Source organism: Orcinus orca, chromosome 9 (genome assembly GCF_937001465.1).
Source record: "Orcinus orca chromosome 9, mOrcOrc1.1, whole genome shotgun sequence".
Classification (NCBI taxonomy): Eukaryota; Metazoa; Chordata; class Mammalia; order Artiodactyla; family Delphinidae; genus Orcinus; species Orcinus orca.
This window is the reverse complement of record NC_064567.1, coordinates 89,448,127-89,472,473: the sequence shown is the minus strand read 5'-3', so window position 1 is coordinate 89,472,473 and position 24,347 is coordinate 89,448,127. Positions and strand designations below refer to the sequence as shown.

General features: G+C 45.0%; 1 protein-coding gene across 3 annotated transcripts in view; it reads left to right on the top strand.

The window, feature by feature from the left end:
* The window catches only part of COG5 (component of oligomeric golgi complex 5), a 282,658-nt gene that overhangs the window by 256,171 nt on the left and 2,140 nt on the right, over nucleotides 1-24,347 (top strand). For all 3 annotated transcript variants that reach the window (XM_033438877.2, XM_012534817.3, XM_033438883.2), the window contains exons 18-21: nucleotides 1,743-1,980; nucleotides 7,329-7,405; nucleotides 17,336-17,462; nucleotides 18,140-18,219. In XM_033438877.2, the coding sequence (XP_033294768.1) occupies nucleotides 1,743-1,980; nucleotides 7,329-7,405; nucleotides 17,336-17,462; nucleotides 18,140-18,219 (522 nt within the window). The remainder of the gene's footprint in view (nucleotides 1-1,742; nucleotides 1,981-7,328; nucleotides 7,406-17,335; nucleotides 17,463-18,139; nucleotides 18,220-24,347) is intronic.

Here is a 24,347-nt window from a genome sequence, read left to right as displayed (position 1 = left end):
ATCCTTGAAGTGCTGGATGAGCGCCTCTGAGGAAGGGAGAACACACACTGACCCCGGAACAACTGGTGCCGCTTCTCAGGCGTGTGTTTGTTTAGTCCTTCTGCCTTCTGCCTCTGTATGCGGGCTCTCATTACAAAGACCGTGACATTTCTGCTCACTTTATCAGTTGAGAACCTCTTACTAAAAGGTTTGACGTAACTAGGAAAATTGAGCTTTAGCAATTGCCAAGCAAGGTTTATATTCTAGTAAATTTAAGTCAAACTTCTAATCCATGCTGAGAATTGATAATACATATTTCAGAATTTTTCTAATAGATCATTTTATTTTACTTACATTAACACATGCTTACAGAACCTGGTCTAGTATATCATTTTCTAATCCTCAAGGAAATCATATCACCTAACCGGATTAGAATTCTTGAAACAATCCTCCAGAGTAGTACCAAGATAATGACAGTGCTTTTGATAAAGCATAAGATTAGAAAGAGATTGGTTCCCTTTTTTTTTTTTTTAACCTAGCCTTTTGGACTGACAAAACCTGAATAAAGATAGGCGATGATGGTCTGAATCTGGCAAAATCAAACCCCACGTGAAGATTGCCATCTCTTACTAAGGCTGTCCCTGTACTCTATACCAAGCAGCATTCTACCCTATGATATTGCAAACAGCAGTGTTCCACCATGCCCCCTCAATGGCCTTGCCATAGTTAGGACATTCTTTCTTACACCCGAACAAAGTCTCTTCCTGCTGGAACATAGCATGCTTTCTCTATTTCTATCTGCTCTCTGGATGTGGAAGACCTTTGGTTAGCATCCCATTTATTATAATAACCGTTGCTGTATTTTAAAATAATTAAGTCCACCTCATTCTCTTGCTCTAGGCATTTGAATCATATCTGTTGTTCTTCCCTAGACCAGTGCCAATTTCTCTGCATCATTCTCAGAGTATGATTTATTTTTTGAAAAAAAGATTCAGCATTATATAGCCAGTGATCTCACTGGCCCGCTAATTAATATCAGGTGATTTCTAATTTTGGCATAACTCTTCTTTCCTATAAATATTGCACATTCTTTTCATATATTCTTTAAAGAGCAATTATAAACACTTATAAATTATAAATAGTATTTCATGGAGCATCAGCTGGCATCATCTGTTGATCCAAATTAAAGCCTTTCCAAACATCATCTGGGAGGAAAAAATTGCATACCATGTGTATTGTTACATAACCAGTTCCACAGTCAGAATTCTACTATTGGACTGATTGGATTAAATAGCACAAGAGCAGAGATATCTTTGCCAAGAATCTGTTTGGGGAAGGCAGCATTTTCTGTTGCCACCAAGTGTAAAATCCTATTTCAGTATCTAATACTGATTTATTCACTAACAGGCAAACCACGTGAGTGGATGGAAAGTCGTAAAGCTGGAAGAGACCTTGAAAGGTCAGAGTGCATAAGGCACTTCTGCGAATCATCCAAGACAGATGGTTGTCTGTTTCGTTTTTAATAGTCTTTTGGTAAATGGATTCCAAGATTCTTTCAGTCATCTTCCTAGCATCCTAAAACAGTCTTTAGAATATAATCTAAACATTGTTTTATGCTCTTTAACTTTTAGCAAAAATAAACAATGCCTGTCCTACCAATTTTTTAAAGTAAAAAATTGCTTAGGAGTGAAATAGCAGGCAGAGTGGGGAGACAAATATCAAATAGTGCCTTTTAGTGTACTGGCTGATTTTTTCTTTTGCAGATCATTACCCAGTTCAGGAAAGCCTGATGTTCCCTGTTCTCTCTACATGAAGGAGCTTCAAGGTTTTATCGCCAGAGTTATGAGTGACTACTTTAAACACTTTGAATGCTTGGATTTTGTCTTTGACAACACTGAAGCTATTGCCCAAAGAGCCATTGAACTCTTTATCCGAAATGCCAGTCTCATAAGACCTCTTGGTGAAGGTGGGAAAATGCGTCTTGCTGCTGATTTTGCGCAGGTAAATTGATGCATAGCTACAAAGGGGAAAATGTTTCAGCCTCAGTATTATCCATTAAATAAAAGACCATCTATGGTCTTCAGTTTTTTAACTGAAGACAGTTTTTAATGTGAAAAAAGGAAAGAATTTAAAGATACTTTCATACCAGCTTTTTTTACTTTGTCTTTAACAAAAGGATCATCAGTCATCTTTGATATTTCAAGGTTAAGCTAAGTAGTTTGTCCCACAGTAGAGCAGCATTTCCCATTTTTACATAACATGGGGCTTTCTCACTATTTTATTATCCCACCAGGTCAGTACTGATAAGAATAATTGATTAACCTTGTTGGAAAATAATATAGACAATGAAATTTATCCTTCAAACAGTAGAAAAGGGCTGTCTGTTGTCACGTAAAGAGAAAGATCTCTGACACATGCATGGTTCTCCAGGGCGGTGTTCTAATTCATTTAGAAGCACAGAGGACCAGGTGAATTATTTGATCCCCCTCTGTTAAATAAGAGTACCTTTCTTGTGCATGGCCACCTTGAAGTCATTCCACACTATCTGATGTGAATGAGGTAGAGTCACATTAAAATAGCAGAACCATAATCAGCTCTTATAGAAAGGTTTTTTTCTTTGTCCTTTAGACAGACTTTTTAAAAAGCCTTATAAATATAGTATCAGAGGCAGAGAAAAAACACCTCATACATCCACTTTCATTAAAAAAAGATTCAGAAACAATTCGTATTTACATAGCACGTCAAAGGTGAACTTATTTTTTAAGCCTTTGAAAGCTATTACCTTTACTAGTCTAAATAGTTTTTCGAATGGATTATTCCTAGCGGTGTGCCAGATCCTTCCTGTTTATAAAGAGAGACAAATGGTAATGTCCCTCTTTATTCCTGTGTGTATCTGGGAGCAAGTCTTGGTTCATTATTCCTACTCCGAGGAAAGGATGTGGCGGGCTGCTTGTACCAGGCGGTGGTTGTAGACGCGCCCTCATACCTGACAGTTACAATAAGGAACAGGTACATATCATAATGTTTCAAGAGCCAGGCTCTTTGCATATTAACTGGTCTCGAATTAGTCATTTTCATCCCCAAATGATATGCCTGACACCACTAGGTCAGAGTAAAGAGCCTTCCTTTGTGAAATATGCCCTTAGTAACCTCAGCATGAAAATTGAAAGTAAATGCTACCATTCGTGTGGCTCCTTTTACCCTTCCCGTTTTTATCAACTTAATTCTCAGGCACCTGTATGTTCTGTTGTTACAGGTAAATTCTGTATATTGTCGTACTTGTCCCTTTCTGGGATTACAGGCTGCTTATCAAAGTGAAAACACAGTGATGTACCAAGACCTGCTCTTACTTGTTAAAAATACTGTGAGCTGAACTCAAATGGGTGTCTGTTCTTCTTTCCCCCTTTCCTCCTTCATTTTGTTTTTCTTTTCCTATCCTCTTCTTTCCCTGGGCTCTCCCTCCCCCACCCGTTTATTTGCATTCTGCTCCAGCTGGTTCTTGAGTCACTTTCCTGGAGGCAGCACTTCAAGTCCAATTAGAGTGGCAGCCAAGCAGGAGATGGCCAAAATGAGAGTGCTGTGGGAAGAAGGCTTTTTGTTTTTGTTTTTATTTTAATGCTATGTGACCTTGTGAGTTTTGAAAGCTGGAGAGCATTGTCCTGTGACCCTTGCTACCACAGCTGGCACCTGTTCAAATTGCGTAGCATCCAGGGGCAGGGTTGAGCTCCCACCTTCCTTAAAACTGCACAGTCAGAATTTTATTTGGCATTCCTTCTTTCTGAAGACATGTTGCCTATAAACCAAACCTTTCCCCAGGTCCCTTCCGTTAAGATAAATGAAACTCATCAATCATTATTACTAACTTATGCTCCAGGGCAGCCTCTGTTTTCCATTTCTTACTCGATGTTAAGAAATATACTTTCCAGGCCGGCAGTGACACTGGTTGCTGCAGCCTCCGAGGGGCTGATTCCTTGGTTCACTTCGGGATAGTGTCCCTGTTTCAGAACCTCGTGCCGCTCACTCTGTGGCTGCTTCCCTGGCCCTGTGGGTCGTGGGTGCAGGAAAGACAGGTGCCAGCACTTCTGAAGTCAGTCATGGTTGTGACCAGTAGCTTTGGCAAGTATTATCCAGCTGTTATATCTTCCCCCCATATTTTAAAAACATTAAAGTGAATTGAGGGCTTTTGTTTCATTTGATGTGGTTTCTTCCCACAACTGCAGTTATGTGGCATTGTACCTCGGGTTTCGTACTTGGTTGCATTTTTCTGGGGTGAATCAAAACCCTGAGATGGCATTGCCCTGACTTTTATATTCACGACGGGCATCACCTGGGACTAGAAAGCCTCATTACTGAAAGTTCTACCGATTTGTATTCAAAATTAAAGCCATTGAGGCCATTGGAATCAAGACCACACAAATCCTCTGTGGGTTTGAAAAGAGTTCTTGTGATAAAAGTGCCTGCTTTTCTGGCATAAATAACAGAAAGAGAAAGAGCTCAGAAGATTCCAGTAGGGTAGGTTTGGGAATACTGATTATTTGGCATAAAGTCCAGTTGCAAAGACAGATAATGTTATGTTTTAAAGATTTCTGTAGGAATCCTAACTTCTCCCCACTGGCGGCATTGCACAGGTGAAAGAGTATGTATTTGCAGGGAGCCATCTGGGGGGCCTCACAATGAGGGAGGTGCCCGACGCACACCCCCTAGGAATCAGGTCACGGGCATGAGGCGCTTTCCTCCTGGTAATTAATTCCCTACTGTGACCACATGGTCTCTGTGTTTACACTAATCACACAGCGCTTGTAAAGTACTAAGCTGGTCCAAGGCCACTGGGGTTCTGCTGATTCAGAATCTCTCTGGGGACTTGTCCATACTGCCCTCTGAACCACACATTCCCCTCTGCCCCTCAACTATGTTTCTTTCCTGAGGGAAAGGACGGCTTTTGACATTGGCATTAAATCATTTACTCAGTGGCACTCTGAACAGTTTCTCTTTATTTCTGGTGCCCTTTAAATACTATACATTTATATCTATTTTGCTTTTTGCCTGGAAATATAAATTTAGGGAAGAACCCCAGATAATCAAGATTCTAATTCCTATTGCCTTTTCTCCTGAACAGTATCAGGGCAGGAATGCCCTGGGAGTATCCATAGATGCCCTGTGGTTAACCAAATGTCTGCGGTGGGCACGGAGCAGCTATGTAATTAGTTCACCACGCCTGCAGCTGACTGTTCGTCCCTCCAAACAGGGGAGCTGGAGAGAGGCGGTTGCAGATGCCATTTTTGTATCCACAGCTAATTGCAGAGTCACCTCCTCTAAAAGGAACATTCCTGCCCTTCAGAAACATGGCCTTTATTGTTTAATGGAACCCTGGCAGAAGAAGATGGTTTTTAGTACCCTAGAGGTCCTTGATGGATGAAAAATTTATTTTGAACATTTAACGTTTTGAAATTGTCCTATGGCATAGAAATCTGCAGTCATCATAGGTGACCCAGCCATTCGAGGTCATATTCTCTCATACCGTAATTTTTTCCTAGCCACTTACTTGTTTTAACATTCAATCTTGCTCAAGTGCTAAGGCAAAGGTTGTTTGGTTTAATCTTTGAAAATGATGAAGCCCACTAGGGTAACTGAAAAAAAATTGACAAAAACATTTCATGAAAAATACTTCATACTTTCAGTGTGTAAGAAACCATTATATGCACACATGCACAGACACACACACAAATACTTTGCGCTGACTATAAAATAAATGCCACATTCTGTAGGAAACCAGAAACTCCCATTGAGTGAATAAACAGGTCCCAAGGAACAGCCCCATCACTCAGTGTCTTCGAGAACACTAGGTCAAGGCCGCTCTCTTTTGCATTGTTGGCAAGAGTCTGACTTTTCTTCCTCAGATTTCTCTTTTTATTTACTTATTCTTTTGTATTTTAGAGAGTTTGCTAATCATGTGAGGTTGGTTTCCCTCTAGAACCTACAGGGTATATACTGTGTCTTCTGTATGCTAGGAGAGAAATTCACCAGTCACGACTCACCCTTGAGACATCTGAAGAAAGCAAGCTGCCCTGCAATTCTCCCCGACACTCAGTTCGTACATTTGCTTTCACACTTGTCATTTCTCTTAATAGTAATCAGTATGTGTGTATGTGTGTCTATGTATACACACACATACCTCTCTTAAAATTTAGATGAATAAAAATTACATTGTTTAAATAAATATTTATTCCCTTTTTGATAAATTTGAGAGAGCTCCTCAGAGGCAAGACCATCTAATTCATCTTCTCATCCCCGTGTCTAGCTTGGTGCCTGGAGTCAAAAATGTTTCTCAAATGAGTGAGTGATTAGGTCTCCATGGTCTTCCAACGTCAAGGAGATTTGAACACTTTTTCAGAAAGATGGCCAGCAAGACAGAAACCCCATTTTTCTTTCATATGTTTTTCCTGAAGAAAGATGTTGATTTACCAGGGAGCAGCCTTTTCTCAGTCATTTTCTAAATTATTCTTTACTAGGGTCCTGTTTATAGCGAGTATAGAGAGATGGTTTATCATCTGAGTACCACATATGCAAAAATTTTGCATATGCGCTTGGTGGATAAAGAACAGGTAGCCTAAAACTCAATTAATGACAAAATTTCCAGTCAAAGGAGGAAAATAAAGAGAAGTGAAAGTAGTAGTTGCTAAGTTCTTCAGTCAGGAAACAAATTAATTCACTAAGGTTTAAAAGGGGAAAGTTTTTAAAATACTGATAATAAGTGCTGACATTTAACAAGCACTTACTATATGCTGTGTGCATAGTGCTTTGTGAAATTATCTATTTTACTTGCATAATTTTACGATAGGCATTACCTTCATTTGAAAGATGAGGAAGTTGGAACGTAAAGAGGTTAAGTCCAGGGCCACACAACTAGTCGTTGTAGAGCAGAAATTCTGACACAAGTGCGCTGCCTCCAGAGTCAGTGCTTTTAACCCCCTGAGCCAGCCTGGTGAAAACGGACATCATTTATGTTAATGTACAAAGGCTCGTGATGTCTGCTTAAAGTATAGCCACAGAGGCAGGCTTGAAAGCCTTCCTTTTTCTGATTTTTCAGTGGAGAAAAACAATCTAAACTTTCTCCTCTTACATAACAAAAAATGCTTTTCTCTTCTTGAAGGAATTATGCCTCTTTAGTAAATAAATGCAGAAGTTATCTAAGCTCTTGCCTTTTAATAAATTTGACTTTCAAAACCTGCCTCACAGTGAAGATAAAATTTAAGTTTACTGCAAGCTACAACCTTCTGTGATCCAAGTGTGTCCCCAGTTCACTTCAAGATTCTGATGTAAAAAGCTGGGGATATCTTTTAATATTTCAGATGGAGTTGGCTGTGGGTCCGTTCTGCAGAAGAGTATCTGATTTAGGAAAGTCCTATCGAATGCTGAGATCATTCAGGTGAGACGTAATTCTGTTTTCGCTGTTAATATAGCCATATCCTGTTAGCAGATAAATCCTCCCCTGTTCATGTCCATCTGTATGAAATTGCCATTATTCAACCATTTTGTGATGTACAGCAGTGGCATTTGAAAGTTATTCTTCAAACCATAAATTTATATAGTGCTATATGCGATGACTAGTGTATGTATGTATGTCTGTGTATGTGTTAGTTTTGAGTTGCAGTTCATAAGATCTGGTAAATTTTTTATTATGCTCTTTCTAGGGGGATTTATTTATTTTTTACTCTCCATTCTTACAGAAATATATTGAGTAGTAATACAAGGCAGTTCATAATTTATAGATGTCTTTTTCTGAAAGTATTACTGGTTCATTTATCATTTCCAATCCAGTTTACTTCTAAAAAGGTCATAAGTTGTATTCCCTAACAAAACTATTAGAGTATTAGAAGAACTGAGTTTAGCGGTGAAATGCAGGGAATGACTGTAAATGTAGTAGATAATTTAGGCTAAAGATGGCTAATGCAATTGAGCACAAAATTTGGGATTGAGCTTACTTGAAACCAGTTCAAAAAGAAAAACAATGAGTTAATTCAAACTCATAATCTAAGAATATACCAGTTGAACAGGAAAATCATTTTCAGTGCTGAATGCTTAGATAGACCTTTTACCAACTCAGATTTTAAAGACTTGAATAGCTTAATGACTAGGTCTTAAGTATCAGATTTTAGAAGATAAAAAGATGTTGTTCGTACGGCTGTTTATTCAGTAAGCCAAACTTTTTCACATCGTGGCACACATAGAAAATATATACATATAAAACGATGACCAACCCTGAGGGCCAAGGGGATCAACATAACACTTATGACCATTTTCTGACCACAGCATACCAGATGGGAAACCTTGATATCAGCTCTCCATAATATCCAAAAGCATAATGGTTTTTGAATCTTTCTTTATAAAGATAGGTTAAGAGAGTCCAGGCATGTGGCTTTCTATAAATGGACTCAGTACTAGAAACTAGAGTAATCAATAAGCAGTATGTTCTTTAAAAGATTACTTCACTCTCTTATGTCATCCAAGCTTTTGGTAGAAAATTCAAGTGTAATGAACCCAAGGTTTTTGATTGAAAGGGAAGGCTTATCCTTTACTTTGCCTGTGAGTAATTGGCAGTGATTTTTTTTAATGGCAACACAAGAGCCTGAAATATTTTTCTCAGATGCCCATCTGAGTTGGATTTCAAAAAAACTTAAAGTGGGATCACAAGTGTTTTCAGCTACCTTCTTTGGATTAGCTCAAACCTTTTATAAAGTATTTAAATATTTTGGAAGCCTTAGGGTTTGGCACTACCAAATATGGACAAGTCGAAAGATTAAGAGATACTGAGTACCCGATCCACCAGTCATCTGTATGTGCCATAAAAATAACCTTAATAAAACTCCTGTAAAATCACTTACTTCGAGTATGATGGTAACACGGCAATCCCGGCTGCCCTGAGTAACAGAATCTTAGCATGTTGAGGGATATCAACCAATTAGGTATTTTAAAAGGCATGGGAAAAGCTGTGATTAGGGATTTGCTATTTTAAGATTAGACTATTATTTTTGATAGTGCTGGCTCCCATGTTTAGTTGTTTATTCCACATGTATGTATTAAAATAGTGCTTATCTTATTTGCTGAGGCAAGACGGCCTTTATCCAAGTGCTTTTAAAGTTGTGTCACAGTATGGAGATACACATTCTAAGGTTTCACATAAGAACAGTTCTATTTTAATTCATTTAAGATTTTCTGTCAACCCTCCCAGTTTTCACATGAAAGAAGGACTCTTTAAAGGAGCGTTTAAAGTTTGAATAGTAGTGACACCTTCTAGTATCTATTTATGGAATAAAAAATTAATGATTGGTTAGTGTATAATTTTTTTAAATCCTATGGGGGTTTTTTTTTTGGTTTTTTTTCGCGTTACGCGGGCCTCTCACTGTTGTGGCCTCTCCCGTTGCGGAGCACAGGCTCCGGACGCGCAGGCTCAGCGGCCATGGCTCACGGGCCCAGCTGCTTCGCGGCATGTGGGATCTTCCCGGACCGGAGCACGAACCCGTGTCCTCTGCATTGGCAGGCGGACTCTCAACCACTGCGCCACCAGGGAGGCCCAAAATCCTATGTTTTTTATAGCTTCTCTCATGGGGCAATGGTCAATCTAGATGTGTTTCCGAAGTTTGACCCTGACTCACATTAAGAGAGATTTTATGTTACCATCTGGCATATACTTGCATGCAAGTACACTCAAACCCAGGCACACACACACGCACACACACGTGTGCCATGAAACAGTAGTTACTCTCACTTCATGTGATATTCTGTGACATTTCTTTTTCATTTGGTTGGTTATTTTAACCCATTTAATTGGTTTCATGACCCACTAATGTTTTGCATCCCATGGTTTCTCACCTTTTTCACAGGGCCCTCTATTGTTGAACTTCAGCTGCTCTAGTGATAGGGGCTGAGTTTTGTCCCTTTCTCCATCTATAAAGATTTATGCCCTTTTCTCCTGGGATTCTGGTAGCCCTGAGCTTCCTCCAGCACACCCCTCAGCTCCTAAGGCCTTGGCACATACGTAATAAGAGTAATTGTACTTTGCCTATGAAGACTTCTCCATATCTTGAATTCAGTGAAAAATTCTAACAGAGATTTATATCTATCAGTATATTCCTAAAGATATATTGAATGTACAGAAATCTCTCGGATTGATTCTAGAGCTTTCTCAGTTGTTTGAGAGGTCTTGGACACCATATGATAAAGATTTTAAGATTAAGTGGATCAGGAAATAAAATGAAAGCGTAGTATATTCTGGGGTTCAAATCTAGCCCTAGTCTGAAAAGAAGGTTTCAGGTCCCATCTTTGGAGAAAAGGGATGTCAGTGCCCCTGCCTCTGCCTGTATACATGTCCAGGAAAGGCCCCGGCTCCGCCAGCTTCTCTGCAGTTGTCGTGATTGACTTAGGACAGCTTCCCCATGTGGAGGTCCTACAGAGTCCCTTCCTAGAGGGGAGTGAGTCAATACAGAGTCATCTTTATTCTAGTAACCCAGTTCTAGGCACTTTATTTGCTACCTGCAAAAACTTGTGAAGACATCTGTCTCTTCTCTAAAATTAGTCCTGAGCAGTTGCAGGGGCAGGGCCCATTCTCGGGAACCCTGCCGTCTGTGCTGTGTGCTGTGACAAGGAAAAGGCGTCGTCCAGTGGTCGTGTACGTAATTGACCTGGGCTCTTGTTCATGGGTCTCCTCCCTAAAGGTTCCGAGTCACATCAGCACCAGCCCAGTGGCAGTCAGTAGGAGGTTGGCTAAATAAAACATGCCACATTCATAGGATCAAATATATGCAGCCGTTAACAAGTTATGTTGTTAGTTAATATCTAAGAATATGAAAAATACTTCCTCATGCATCACGAAATGAAAAAGGCTACTGAACAGTATATATGGTATAGATCCCTACTGTTTTTAAAATAATAGCATGTGTGTTTGGAGAGGAAAAATCAAGGCTAAACATCAAAATGTTACCTTGGGAGAGTAGCATTGTTACTAGTGATTTTTCCTTTAGAGGTTTCCTATATTATTCAAACTTTTTGCTTTGGTTGTTTTATATTTGTAGTTAGAAAAGTCAACAGATATATTTAACAATCCCTCTTGCAGTGTTTCATCCATTTAAAAATAACAAGGGAGCCTAAAAATAATATAAAATATACTAAAACGTTATACGGTAAGGGTCGGGGGGCGAGAAAAACAGGCAGCCAAACTACCAAAAGCCCAGCAGGTTTAGAGGCAGGGGCTGCAGGAGGGGACAGCAGGCCTAGTGCAAGGGAGGGTGACGGTGCCAGGCGGGGCGTCTCCAGCCCAGACCCCGGTGCAGCCTCCCCTCCCCCCTCCCCAGACACCCTGGCTTTGGCAGGCGCACCCTCCCCTCATCAGGCAGCCATCTGCCACAGGGCGCTTCTCTTGGACGTAATGTCAGTGGACTCTTTAATTAGGCTGGCAAGCCTCTTCCAGGCATTTACCTTTTACTGTCTGCATGAGAATTTCCCAGGCAGCGGGAATCTTTTACCCCGGAGCGAATGCTGCCTCAGAAAGCTGCCGACATTAGGGACTTGCCCCTGGGTGGTTTGTACACAAGACACACGAGGCGCTGTCCCTGTCCACCCCTCCGCAGCATGACGGTGTCCCCCAAGAGGTGTCGGTGAGGGAGGTTACCTTTGCTCCACCTGGCCAGGGGCCTGTCGGTGCAGATCGTTGTGAGACAAAGGACAGAAAGAGCCACAGGCCTCTCACCGCCCGGGACACAGACCCTGCCTTCAGGCAGGCCTGCTCCCAGGGAACAGCCTGCTCTGCTGGAAGCTTCCTTGGGTTTAGTGGAAGAGCCTTGAGAGCTGCCGGGAGATAAGGGGTGTTCTGATGGATCTCTTAGCATGAGGGGCCCGGAGAAGGAAGAGCATTAGTAACTCTAGAGTGTAGTGTTCACGTCAACAGTTTTCAGTTGGAGGAGTGGTGAAGGTTCCCGTGTCTGCAGTTACCTCCGTGATCATCTGCCACTTGAGGTTCCGCGCAGGTCCCTGCCTGCGGGTCTGCAGACCTGACGGTGGCCGTCTCTGCAGCCTCCGTGACGAGCACTTCCAGCCCCAGATGTGTTCTGTTCCTTCTTTCCACTCAGTCCATCCTCTGCAATCACGATTTCCCCCAGGTTTCTGGATTCTTAATTCCAAGTTTCTGACGTCAGCGTTGAAGACAGGAGGCAACCACGTCTGGGGCTTGCTTCGCTTTGCTGCCTGCCAATTCTTCGGCAGTGCTAGGAGCAGCCGGGTACATGTGGAGGACTGGATAGTTCATTTGTTGTCGTTTTTATTCTAACAGTCATTGTTTGATTATTATATGCTAAGCCTGTGCTGAGCGTTGTCCTGGTACTTTCTCCTTCCACCCTCACCACAGTAGATGAGAGTTAGGGACAACTCCCAGGCAGCAGTCAAGGCTGAGGGGTGTAAGCTTTGGGGGCTGCACATGTGAGAACTGTGTGTGAGCCGCAGGGCTGCATTTCAGACCCAGGACTGCCTGTGCTCGCAACCACCGAGCCCCGCGTCTTATCCCAGAAGTCTGTGCTTGTTTGCACTCCAGAGGGTCCTAGAGCAATATGTGCACACTTATATGATTCATCCAGGAGAAGTCAGAGAGTGTTAAAGAGAATCTAAACTCCCCACTTTGGCGGTGACCTCCTGCTCTGAAATGCCACATCTCCCATCTTCTGCTGCAGACAGCCTTCCGGGAGTTGCTGCAGAAAGCTTGAACCAAATGTGGGCTTTTATTCTCAGAGAACACCTGCTTGAAACCCCTGCCTCCTTTCTGTCCTGGTCCCCTGGGACTGACAGCCTTAGACTCCAAGACAGGAACCTGGGGGGCCTCTCACCTCTCTGCTCTGAGCCCTGACTCACCCCCCAGTCATCAGCCTCCTGCTCCGTTCTCTCCTGGGACACACACAGTCCCCCCTGCCACCATATCTGGGCCTCTTCCCATCTCTCCGAAGCCCTCACTATGTCCAGTGCAGGGAGGAGTCCCGTGTCCTCCCCTCCTGCCCCACTCATTTCTCTGCTGATTCCGCGTCTCAGTGCACATTCTCAGTGGTCTGGGCTGCCCTCACCAAAAGGGGCTTTGCGGTGCGGGTGGCGGCAGGCAGCCCAGGAACCCCGGATGCTGGCTGTGGACGCGGGACAGCAGGACTCGAGTCTTGTTCCACTCCGTAATTGGCCTTAACAGAAGACTGACAGCTACACAGCTCTGGATCACTTAAATGTGGAGATCTACTAGAAGTACAGTTTTTTTCTAATGGGATCTAATACTTGATTAATTAAGACTACCAGCTGGGGACTTCCCTGGTGGCGCGGTGGTTAAGAATCCGCCTGCTAATGCAGGGGACACGGGTTCGAGCCCTGGTCCAGGAAGATCCCACATGCCACGGAGCAACTAAGCCCATGCGCCACAGCTACTGAGGCTGCGCTTAGAGCCCGCAAGCCACAGCTACTGAAGCCTGCGCGCCTAGAGCCCGTGCTCTGCAACAAGAGAAGCCCCCGCGATGAGAAGCCTGCAAACTGCAATGAAGAGTAGCCCCTGCTCGCCGCAACTAGAGAAAGCCTGGGCATAGCAACAAAGACCCATCGCAGCCAAAAGTAAATAAATTAATTAAATAAATTAAAAAAGAAATACCAGCTGCCTGTAAAGTTTAACCTTGAAAAACACTGCTACTTAGAGTATTTTTCTCTAAGAGTGATTTTGTGGCATTTGGGGTATCTGTGTTTTATAACACCTTAATGAATTTCCTTTTGTTCCTTTTATCACCTCAGATGGTGATGTATTTTTTGAACTTGCCGGTATTTCAGATTCCACGTGGAATCAGGGAGAAGGGAGGTTCTCATTCTGTGTTCTTTCAGCTTCTTAAAACAAGCACCGGAAACAAAATGTCTGCATTCAGTGTTTACAGGTAATTATTGCATATTATTGCAATTATGCATAATACGAAATCAAATCCAGTTGTGCTTTCCGTGGCTTTTTTGGCAGTCCTGTTAGTGGCTAGAGTGGAAGATTTGGTCTTGGCAGAAAAATTACAGCTGTGACTCAGAGCTCCAAAGGGACAAGTGATTGACCAGAAGATGCTGTTTCAAAGTGAGCTGGTTTCTATCAGGCCTGCCCTGTGCAGGTGTTGCAGTCAGCAGCCTCGTGTGTGGCTCGGCTGGGCTGCCGGCCGTGGCACGTTACCGATCGTTCCTCCCTCACCGTCTCCCTCCCTCTCCCTTTCTCATCCTTCTTCCCTTCCTGCCCTTGGATTGTTTGCAGTTTGCATCAAGAATATAGAAGGAAAACAAAGAAAAACACAAATATTCAAACCATAAAACTAATTTAATTGTGGTAGATAAGTTTCAAATTTGACTTTAAACTTCCTGAAGCCAAAGATAAAAGAGGAACAGAATCACCTATGTAATTCTCACTTTCGGGAGGAAGGAAGTATATCAATTCTTAGGAAAAAGTTCATTGTTTCTTAGTACTTAATTCTAAAGCATTTGTACGTGGGACTTCATATAGGGAGCACTGAGAGAGAGTGGGGACCAAAATTCTTGGTCATCTTTTTGTCATAGAGGCAGAAAGGATTCCATGTGGCTGCCCTTCAGTAAGTGGAGGACTGTCATACAGGACTGGCCTCTGCCCCCCGGGTCTCCTCATGTCATGAGCTAGGGTTCAGGATGAATCCTACCATGTCACATGCTGTAGGCAAAGATTGGGCTTTACTGGGGCAGGGGAGGACTCTCACCAGACCAGGGGCAGCCGGGAGAGAAGTGAAGGCACAAGCTCCCCTGTCTGCCCACATCCTCAGGGTGGCCTCTCAGGAGCGCCAGCAGGATGAGCCCGTGACCCAGTGGAGGAGCCGCCTCCCCCCTGGCTCTTTGCCCTGTTACAGCTCAAACACGCGCTTGGCCCCAGGCTGGCTTTGAGTCTGGGAATGTCAGCTGCTCAGCACCGGTGACCTTGGGCTGTGAGATGTTTCAGCTTCCTCTGCTGGGACAAGGGTTCTCCAGGCTACGGGAAGTGGAGCTGGGGCACAGTTTCCTCCCCTCCCACCCAGAGTCAGCTTCCAGAGGCCTCTGAGACCGTAGTGCTCATCGCCGCCCCCCACCCCCCAAAGAACTTCAGGTCATGCCGGGTGAAAATAATTCCAAGAGAGACTCTGATGATATGGTTCAATTATGTGGGTGACTGGAGGTCCTTGACCCATGGAGAAAATTTGGGGATACTTAAAGAGATAATAACTGCATGGCCTTCAAACGGTGTCCTGGAAACATTACTTTGCTCAGGTTACCATATAGGAGTTGTTAACAGTTTGAAGTTGTACTTTCTCCAGGGGTCTTTTTTTCTCTCTGAGAATAAGTCTATCTGTTCTAAAAACGTGATGAGTAGTTGCTACAGTTGATATCCTAAAAGAGGCTGCCTGACAAAATGAAGAGCCGGGCTGCACAGGTTTGAGTCTGTGTTCTGCCCTTTCCTAGCTTTTACTTGATTTCTCTTCCTCTCAGTTTACCTGTCTGTAAAATGGGGATGTAACCGTGCCTACCTCATAGGGTCGTTTGGAGGAATAAATGAGTTCACGTTTCTAAAGCTTTAAATAAGTGTTCTGTGTGGTAGCCATTGCTGCTGCTGTTAAAACTAGGAGCTTTGCCTAGATGGAGACAGGGTCTTCGACACACAGAGGAGGACTTAGACAGGGATGCCTCCAGGAAAACCAGAATTCCCTCAGCAACGTTTTCATACCCGAGTAGGTGCTGGACTCATTGCCTAAGGCTCTGCAGCATGGAGCTCTGTGAGATGACTGCCCTTGGAAGTGTTCAAGGCAAGTGTACCACCCACAGCTGTGGGAAGACCCTAGCCCTGCTCCCACGGAGGACCTGGTTCAGAGCTTTGTGGAAGTCTGGAGACAGGCAACACAGATGAACTAAAAAGTTTCCACAGTAGTTAAAGACAATAAATTATAGAATAATGTTGTTTTACAAAACAGTTGAAATTAGAAAAATCCCTACCAGGGATAAATTTTATAGAATAGCTACTATAAAGACATTCTTTCCAATATATTCTGGATCCAACCAGAACCAACTATCTTTTGAGAGCACTGCTGACTCTTGAGTGTATCATCAGTGTGGTGAAGAAGCTTGTGTCTCTGGTTCGTCCAGGCCTTCAGCTGTAGATTGGAGTAAATTACGTGGGGTGAAGAAAGAGCCCAGGTACAGAGCTATTTTACATACTTCAGAATCGCTGCTGAGTCAGGAGATGTTGCTGCCATCTTTCCTCTTGAGATTCAGCCTCTACAGCTTGGCCTTTAATTAACTCTTATCCATCAGAGCCCAAAGCCAAGGAAGAGTCAGTAAAAGTTTCAAATTATTTTTGCCAGCCTTTGACAAGGGGGTAGGTGGTTGGGTAACGGGATAGATTTTCCTGCAGGCTCCTGTAAAATGCAGGGGTACCCCGGACATATTACGGGTTCGGTTCCAGACCACTGCCGTAAAGCAACTGTCACAGTAAAGCCAGCCACACAGATTGTTTTGTTTCCCAGTGCATATAAAAGTTACGTTTATACTATAGTTTATTAAGTATGTAGTAGCATTATGTCTAAAAAAATTGTACGTATCTTAATTAAAAATACTTTATTGCTAAAAATGCTAACCATCATCTAACAATACAGTGTTGCCATAAACCTTCAGTTTGGTAAAAAACACCAAATCTGTGAAGTACAGTAAAATGAGGGAGGCCCTTCGTGGATGGTGACGCCCAGACACACAGTGTGTCAGGAGGGAGGGATGGTCAGTGTGAGGTAATAATTTTGTATATACAAGGACGTAATTGCCCTTTGAAAAGTTGTATAGAAAACTGAATTTTGAATTTATTGAAATTTTGAATTTATCCACATTAGATTATAGCCCAAGGAAGGATTTTATATAAAATAAAAACTGAAAATTTTGACCAAACCTGTTAATTACAACTACTTGACAGCTTCAGCTAAGTGCTTTGATTTTAGCCTGTTCATCAGATGAGCTCTAAGAGGGGATTTTGCTGAGTCACCTTGAAGTAAAGTCAGACCCAAAGGCAGTGAGCTGGGGGTCAAGGAAGGAGCTGAAGGGCAGGTCCACCTGCCAGAGTGTGGGGTGGGTGTGTGTGTCTCCCGGCTAAACGGGGTTAAGAAATGGTTAGGAATTAGCCAGTGTAGGAAGACTGCTGTTACTCATTCTTCCACTGCGTATTATGCTATTACGCTACTGTGCGGTTATATTCTGCTAGTATGCTGTTGTGATTCTTCTACCAGGTCACCTCTTTCTGTATCGAATAGCATTACATAACTTCTGCGTTTCCCTCTTTTAGACCACTGCTCTTCCAGACAAGTGAACACGTGGCCAGTAGCCCTGCACTGGGGGACATTATTCCATTCAGCATCATTATCCAGTTTTTGTTCACAAGAGCACCCCCTGAGCTGAGATCCCCCTTCCAGGTAAGGAAGTGAAGAATGTGCCGCTGCCGCCCCCCTCCCCCCAACTGAAGGTGCCCGACCTTCTCCTGCCTTACGTAATCACGGATTCCTGTCCTGGCAGCAAATGCCTAAGGAAGGAAGAAAGAGTCCCACTGCCCAGCCCCTACTTTCTCAGCAGTGTAAAAATTGCCTGCTGTATCTAGAATTAGCCCTTTAAATAATAGTGACACAAGTAATTTATGTTCGTAAAGCTTTTTTTTTTTTTTTTTTTTTTGTGGTATGCGGGCCTCTCACTGCTGTGGCCTCTCCCGTTGCGGAGCACAGGCTCCGGACGCGCAGGCTCAGCAGCCATGGCTCACGGGCCCAGCCGCTCCGCGGCATGTGGGATCTTCCCAGACCAGGGCATGAACCCGCGCTCCCTGCATCGGCAGGCGGGCTCCCAACCACTGCGCCACCAGGGAAGCCCCATAAAGTTTTTTGACGGAGACTCCATTTACTTTTCTGACCTACCTTCAATTGGCAAACCCAAAAGGCTCTTTGGGAGTCAGGAAGGTGCCCCAGGGGCTGTGCCGCCTGCCATCGGGCAGGTGTCTGGCGTCATTTGACCCCGGGAATCCCTGCGATCCTCTCTGAACCCGCACGTGCTGTCGCAGGATGGGATTCACCCTCTCTCCTCTGATTGTGTTTCCACCCTGCAGAGGGCCGAGTGGTCCCACGCACGCTTCTCCCAGTGGCTGGATGACCATCCCTCTGAAAAGGACAGGCTCCTCCTCATCAGGTAGAGCTGTGCGCTGCAGGGGCACCGCCCAGGGCGTGGGGGATGTAGGGGAGGAGGAAGGAGAGGGCCCCGGCGGGCGTGTGCACGTTGTGCTCCCCCGGGGCAGGCGCCTCACCTGCTGGAGTGCTGCCGGGGCGCGTTGCTGGGGGGCATGTCAGGTTTTGCTTTCCGTGTCCTCCACATCCCCTCTTGTGCTGTCCCATGCCTGATGCAGCCCTAAGAACCATGCGCTTCTGTTTTGAAAACCAACCTCAACTATGAAGCGACTCCTTGCCTTGGCTCCATTTTCTGCTTCATTTCCACGTGGGGCAGTTACTGAAGTCGTGGAACGCAGATGGGAGTAAACGTGATACTGTTATTAGTAGAAAACAAGGACACCCAGCAGCCTAGTGCCTCTCAGGTGTGTTTATGCACGTGTGCGCACACATGCAGACACACCCACCACCCCCCGTACACCCCCGCCATGCCCAGGGTGGGATGCTTGCACTGTCCCGTACGGCTTACTAAGCATCTCTCTTCCATCAGCACTCTCCTTTGAAATTTCCCTCACCAGAATCTCCAGAGACCTCTTAGCCACCAAATGCAGATGTTTCTGTTCTCACTTTATCACTCTGCAGCTTTAGCTAGAAGTGACCACCACTTCCTTCTTGAAACTGCTCATCAGCTGACCGATTCCACTTATTTTTATTGATACTCACCATGTGCCAGGCCCTGAGGACACAAAGCAAACCAAGACAGGCCCTGCCTTCTTGGATCTTCCGTGGCACCTCCGTCATCTGTTTCTCTTCTCACCTCTGTGGCCATATTTTCCCTCAGTCTCGTTTGCTGAACTGTCTTCTTCTGTCCACTCCTTAAAGGCCATCATTTCCCACAGTGTGTTCCTGGCTCTTTTACCTTCACGTTCGATCTGTACTTTGGTTCCCAGGTGAGTTCACCCAGACCCATGACTCTAGTGACCTCTTCCGTCCTGTGGCTCCGGGTCTGTGGTTCATCTTGGTTGCCCGGGGCCTCAGGCCAGCAAACTTGCTGTCACATGTCATCACTCAAAGCCCCACAGAAATCTCAACCCCAAAATGCTGAAAGTAAATCATCTTTCCTTTCAAACCTGCTCATTCTCTTAGACTGTCTTTTTTTTTTTTTTGTAAACTTTTTATTTTATATTGGAGTATAGCCAATTAACAATGTTGTGATAGTTTCAGGTGCACAGTAAAGGGACTCAGCCATACGTAGACATGTATCCATTCTCCCCCAGGGCTCCCCTCCCATCCAGGCTGCCATATAACATTGAGCAGAGTTCCCTGTGCTATATAGTAGGTCCTTGTTGGTTATCTGTTTTGAATATAGCAGTGTGTACATGTCGATCCCAAACTCCCTGAATATCCCCCCATCCTTCCCCTGCCAGCCCCGTAACCATAAGTTCATTCTCTGAGTCTGTGAGTCTGCTTCTGTTCTGTAAATAAGTTCATTTGTATCATTTTTTTTTAGATTCCGCATATAAGGGATGTCATACGATATTTCTCTTTCTCTGTCTGATTTACTTCACTCAGTATGACAATCTCTGGGTCCATCCATGTTGTTGTAAATTGCATTATTTCATTCTTTTTAATGGCTGAGTAATATTCCATTGTATATATGTACCACATCTTATTTATCCATTCCTCTGTTGATGCAGACTCCCTGTCTTGGTTGGGGTGTCACTGTCACCTATATCCAGCCAAGCTAGAAAACCTTTAAGCCATCATTCAACTCCTCTGTCACCCTCCTTCTCCAAAGCCAGGCAGTTGTACCTCTTAAATCACTTTGGAAGCCATTCTCGACTCTTCCAAGGGACCCTAATGCTCTTAGCCTGGGGACCAGGGCACCAAACCAGCCTTTGCTTGAGTCTAAGAGCAGGGGATGAGTTGGGTTCTCCAGAGCCAGCCTGGGGCTCGTGTGCTGAAGTGGTTCTCGGCTGTGTTTGCACCCAAGAGTCACTTACAGAACTTTGAAAAATCCACGTGTCAAGGCCACACCCTGACTGCCTCGGAATCTCCCTGGGAGCCAGCATTGGGATTTCTTAAAGTGGCCCGCGGCTCCCCGCAGCACAGCTGGGGCTTCAGAGCACAGTCGCCAAGTGCGAGCCCACCCCACTCCACCCCCCCTGCCGCCGAGGAAGGAAGCTGTGGGGGTTGTGGAGGAAGCCTCAGCCCGCCAGATCCGGGAGCGGCGCCGAGTCCTCAAGTGTGGCGACCGGCGCCCAGGGGGAGCGCCCGGCCCTGCCAGTGGATAAAGAGGAGGGTGGCCCGTGCCCCTGCTCTTATTCCGTGCTGGCCGCTTGTCCTCTCAGCTCTGAGTATCTGAGCGAGGAGTGGGGTGGGACGCGCGGTGAAGCTGTCACCGTCAGTGCGGCGTCTGGTTAAACGGCCCTCAGAAGAGGCCCCAGGTGTGGACGGGGGACTCCGCCGGGGCTGGTGTGGGGCTTTGCGGTGCCCTCCCCGAGTCCCGTTGACCCGCCAGCTGCAGCCCACTGGCTAGTACAGGAGTGCGCAGGGCTCAGTTGATGGAACAGGGCGCACCTTTGTCCTCTACCAAGTTGGACTGAGCTCATCTACAACAGTTGTCCTGCTGTGGGCACATCACAAATCTGCTTCCTTTTGCTTCTTTTTAAAAATGTCTCCCGAGTGATTTCATCGGCAGTGCTGTTGCTGAGCCTATATTTAGCAACTGAAAACCATGCTCAGAAATGCTGTCAAGCTTTTTGAATCAGGCCTGCGCATCACGCCACGCATGGCTGATACCAGAGCCTTCGGTCCTGAGCAGGGAATGAAGCCCTCCTCGGGGGCTCCAAACCCTGTGCTCCTGCTCCGGCCCAGGCTGCTAACAAAGCAGGAAGCTCTGTCCTAGAGAACGTCCTTTCTTACCTGTTATTGCAAAACTGATTTCATCCCTGCATACTGAAGCACCACTGGATGAATTTCTTGCCCCTATAGATAAACCTAGGGTGAGTATTGCCCTTTAAATGTCAGTAAATTTGTTTTAGCTTTGGGGGCAAACCTTGTAGACTCATCTCCTCCCGGCGCAGTGTGTTAAGTCGTCAGAAGTAGGGCAGATCGAGGGTATAGCAGCTACTGCTGCGGAACAAATGGCAAGTAATGACCTCTCTTCTGCCTTCCTTTCTGCTTCCTTTTGACACCAGACATTTCTCTAGAGCTTGAATGGATCTTAGTCAAGTTAATTTTAAAAGTGGAGTCATCAGTGACTCCTGGGGCCGAGTTGGGGAAGTGGGGAAGATGGTACCTCCCGGCCCCTGCCAGGCAGGCATGTGCGCCCTTGGGGGCGGGGCGGCAGCCTGGGGAACTCCTGGGGGTCTGCAGGTATTGACTACGTTCTCGGCAAAGATGAAGACTGAGGTTGTGATGGAAAGATTTCTCAAGTTCTGCACAAGAAGTAGGATTGGCAGCATACATACCGACTCTTGATATTGGCAGTAGGACAGCAACTCTTCTGACTGTGGCCTCTTCTCCTTTGTTTTTCCTGAGTCTCAGTAGGGGAACACCTTTATGGTGTCACAACTATATACAGACTTTATTTGCTTATTGGTACTTTTCACCTGTACAATCGTCAGACAGTTCTCAGTGCCCCGTGCATCCTTGGACCCCATGCCCTCCTCCGGGCGTCCAGGGCCCACGGGCTGGGAACCATTCCCTCAGCTGCTCCACTTCTGCAGAACCCCAGGATCCCTGTTGTTGGAGGTGGGGGTTTGGTCTCCACATAGGAACATCTTTCAGGTGTTCCTATGGTGTGAGATCCCTTCCAGTTCTGGGAACTGGGTGCCAGAGGTGAGACCCAGGGGAGGATGGAGTCAGGGGAAGGCCTGCGAAGGCACATGGTAGTTTTTTAAGTCATTTAGGTATCTCTGTACTAAGCACAGATAGGTCCTGCCTGACAAAAATCAATTTTGTGTGTTCCGTAAAATCCTCCACTTGGTTAGTTTATATCACATTGGGCAGTGTTGCCATGTTACCACAAACCCTCCCCTCTGCTAATTGTTTGCACAGTTCCTATACTAATTTCTTTTTTCAATAAGGGTAACTTTAATAATCTTCCTATTTTGGATACAAACCAGAGTTGAGACTCTTACATAATGCTTGGCCCGACTTCCAAGAAAGCTGATGTTTTGCTCAAGCAAATGAAGTAATAATTGCTTGAAAATCTTGCTCTGATTTTACGTGGGAGGGCAGCTTTAATCTTTTTTCTCTCCGTAGTTCTGATGGTGTTTTTGATGAAAACCAAAAACACTAACCGAACTCATTTCTGAACTTTCTTCCACATATTGTCTAGTTTTATGTAATATCTTATCCTTCTGAAAGCAGATGAAACTAAGTGGATTTTTGTCCATTGATTAGATAAAAATGACTCTAACCCATTCATTGCAGAATTACAGTTTCTGTGAATTTCAGTGCATTAATTTCTTAGACTGATACATATACACCATTGTCTCAAAGACAGTTGGAGCCCTTGGGGGTTTCTCTACCTTGTGTGAATCTGGAGGGACTACATGTTGGGAGTGGGGCGTTTGCCCAGGATGCCATAGCAACTTAAATAGCATTACTAAAAGAAACAAGTTTTTTCACAGAGAAACAGCTTCATCTAAGGCTCAGCCCTGACATGAATAAGGCATCTCACAGGACATTGTTCTTTAAGGGCATTAAATTCCATTTTGCTTGCCTGTACTTTTGAGGATCCCTGCACTCATGCTTCTCTTTTATTTCCTTTCTTCATTGCTTTTGTCTTTTTCATTACAGTTCTCTGTCTTCCTGTATCTAATTCACTTTTTTAATTCGTTCACCCTGCATTTGGCAAGCACTTAGGTCCTGGGGCTACATAAATGCAGAAAACAGCCCCAAGCCTCAGAGTTGTTACATATTAAGAGGGAAACTAACCAACACACAGATCCTTTCACGGCAATGTGGTCATGCGTGGTAGAAGCGTAAACAACTTGCTCCTTACATGGAGAATCTGAGGCCATCAGAAGCGCGGTGGGGAAAACCGTATTTGAGTGCTTCATAGGTTCGTAGATGTACTTGGAAGAGAGCCAGGTTCTTCACAGTACGATCCTTTACCTCTCAAAACTAAGTCATGTAGGTATTCTTCCCACTTTGCAGATGAGCAAATAGGCTCAAAATGTAGCCCAGATCACACAGCTAGTTCGGTGCGGGGCCGGGGAGGGGGGGGGGCGCAGAGCCTGATGTCCCAGTGGTGCTTCTTAACTAAGAGCCTGCCAGGCCCCCGCAGAGCTGGTTTCTAGTTTGATTACTTTAGCATGAGTAGTAAAGTATTACTTCACTTGAAGCCAGCCTTCAGGGATCCGTCCCCAAATGCTGGGGTCTGGCTAAGCCACGCTCTTGGTGCAGAAGTCCCAGACCTTTCCACTTGATGTGACTCCACGGTGGATTCAGCTTTGTGCTGCCTCGAGTTAGGAAAGGCTTTATCAAAACAAGGCATTTGGGCTGGTCCTGTGTAAAAGCTCTACGAGGAAGAAAGCGCGGAGGGGCGTTCCAAAGATAAGGACGGTTAATGAAGAAGCTATGTCTTGCTAATAATGAGACAAGCCAGTGTGGTCGAGGGAAACAGGCCCTTTTTGGAGCCCGACCTTGTTAGGCAGAGACATCTTTCTTTCAGAGTGGCATTTGCACGAGCATCCAGGTCTCTCAGGGTTGGGCTGAGAGTCACCAGTGAGCTGGATGGAGCTGTTCTGCCTGTGTCGGTAACGCGAACAACGGAAACTAATGATTTGAGGGTCTTTTTAGGGCACAGCAAACGGTTTGGAACCCAGCAGTCGCACAGCGTTGGGGGAGGTTGTTGATGAAGCTGGTGTTCGGTGGGATTGTGAGTGGAGACACTGCCCCGATGGCGAGAGGGCATGGCAGGTCACGGACCTCAGGTGGCCGTCTCTGGCTGTAGTGTGGCAGGTCCTCTAGTGCAGGGCTGATGGCACCAGGGTGACCACCACCTACGAGGCTACAGCAGCAATTAGGGCACTAGATGGCAGGGTTGAGACTGAAGCTGAAGGGGAGAGGAGGGACCGGATGTGGTAACGTGGGGTAAGTTAAAAGTGGTGGTCGGGTGTAGGACTAAAAGAATTTTAG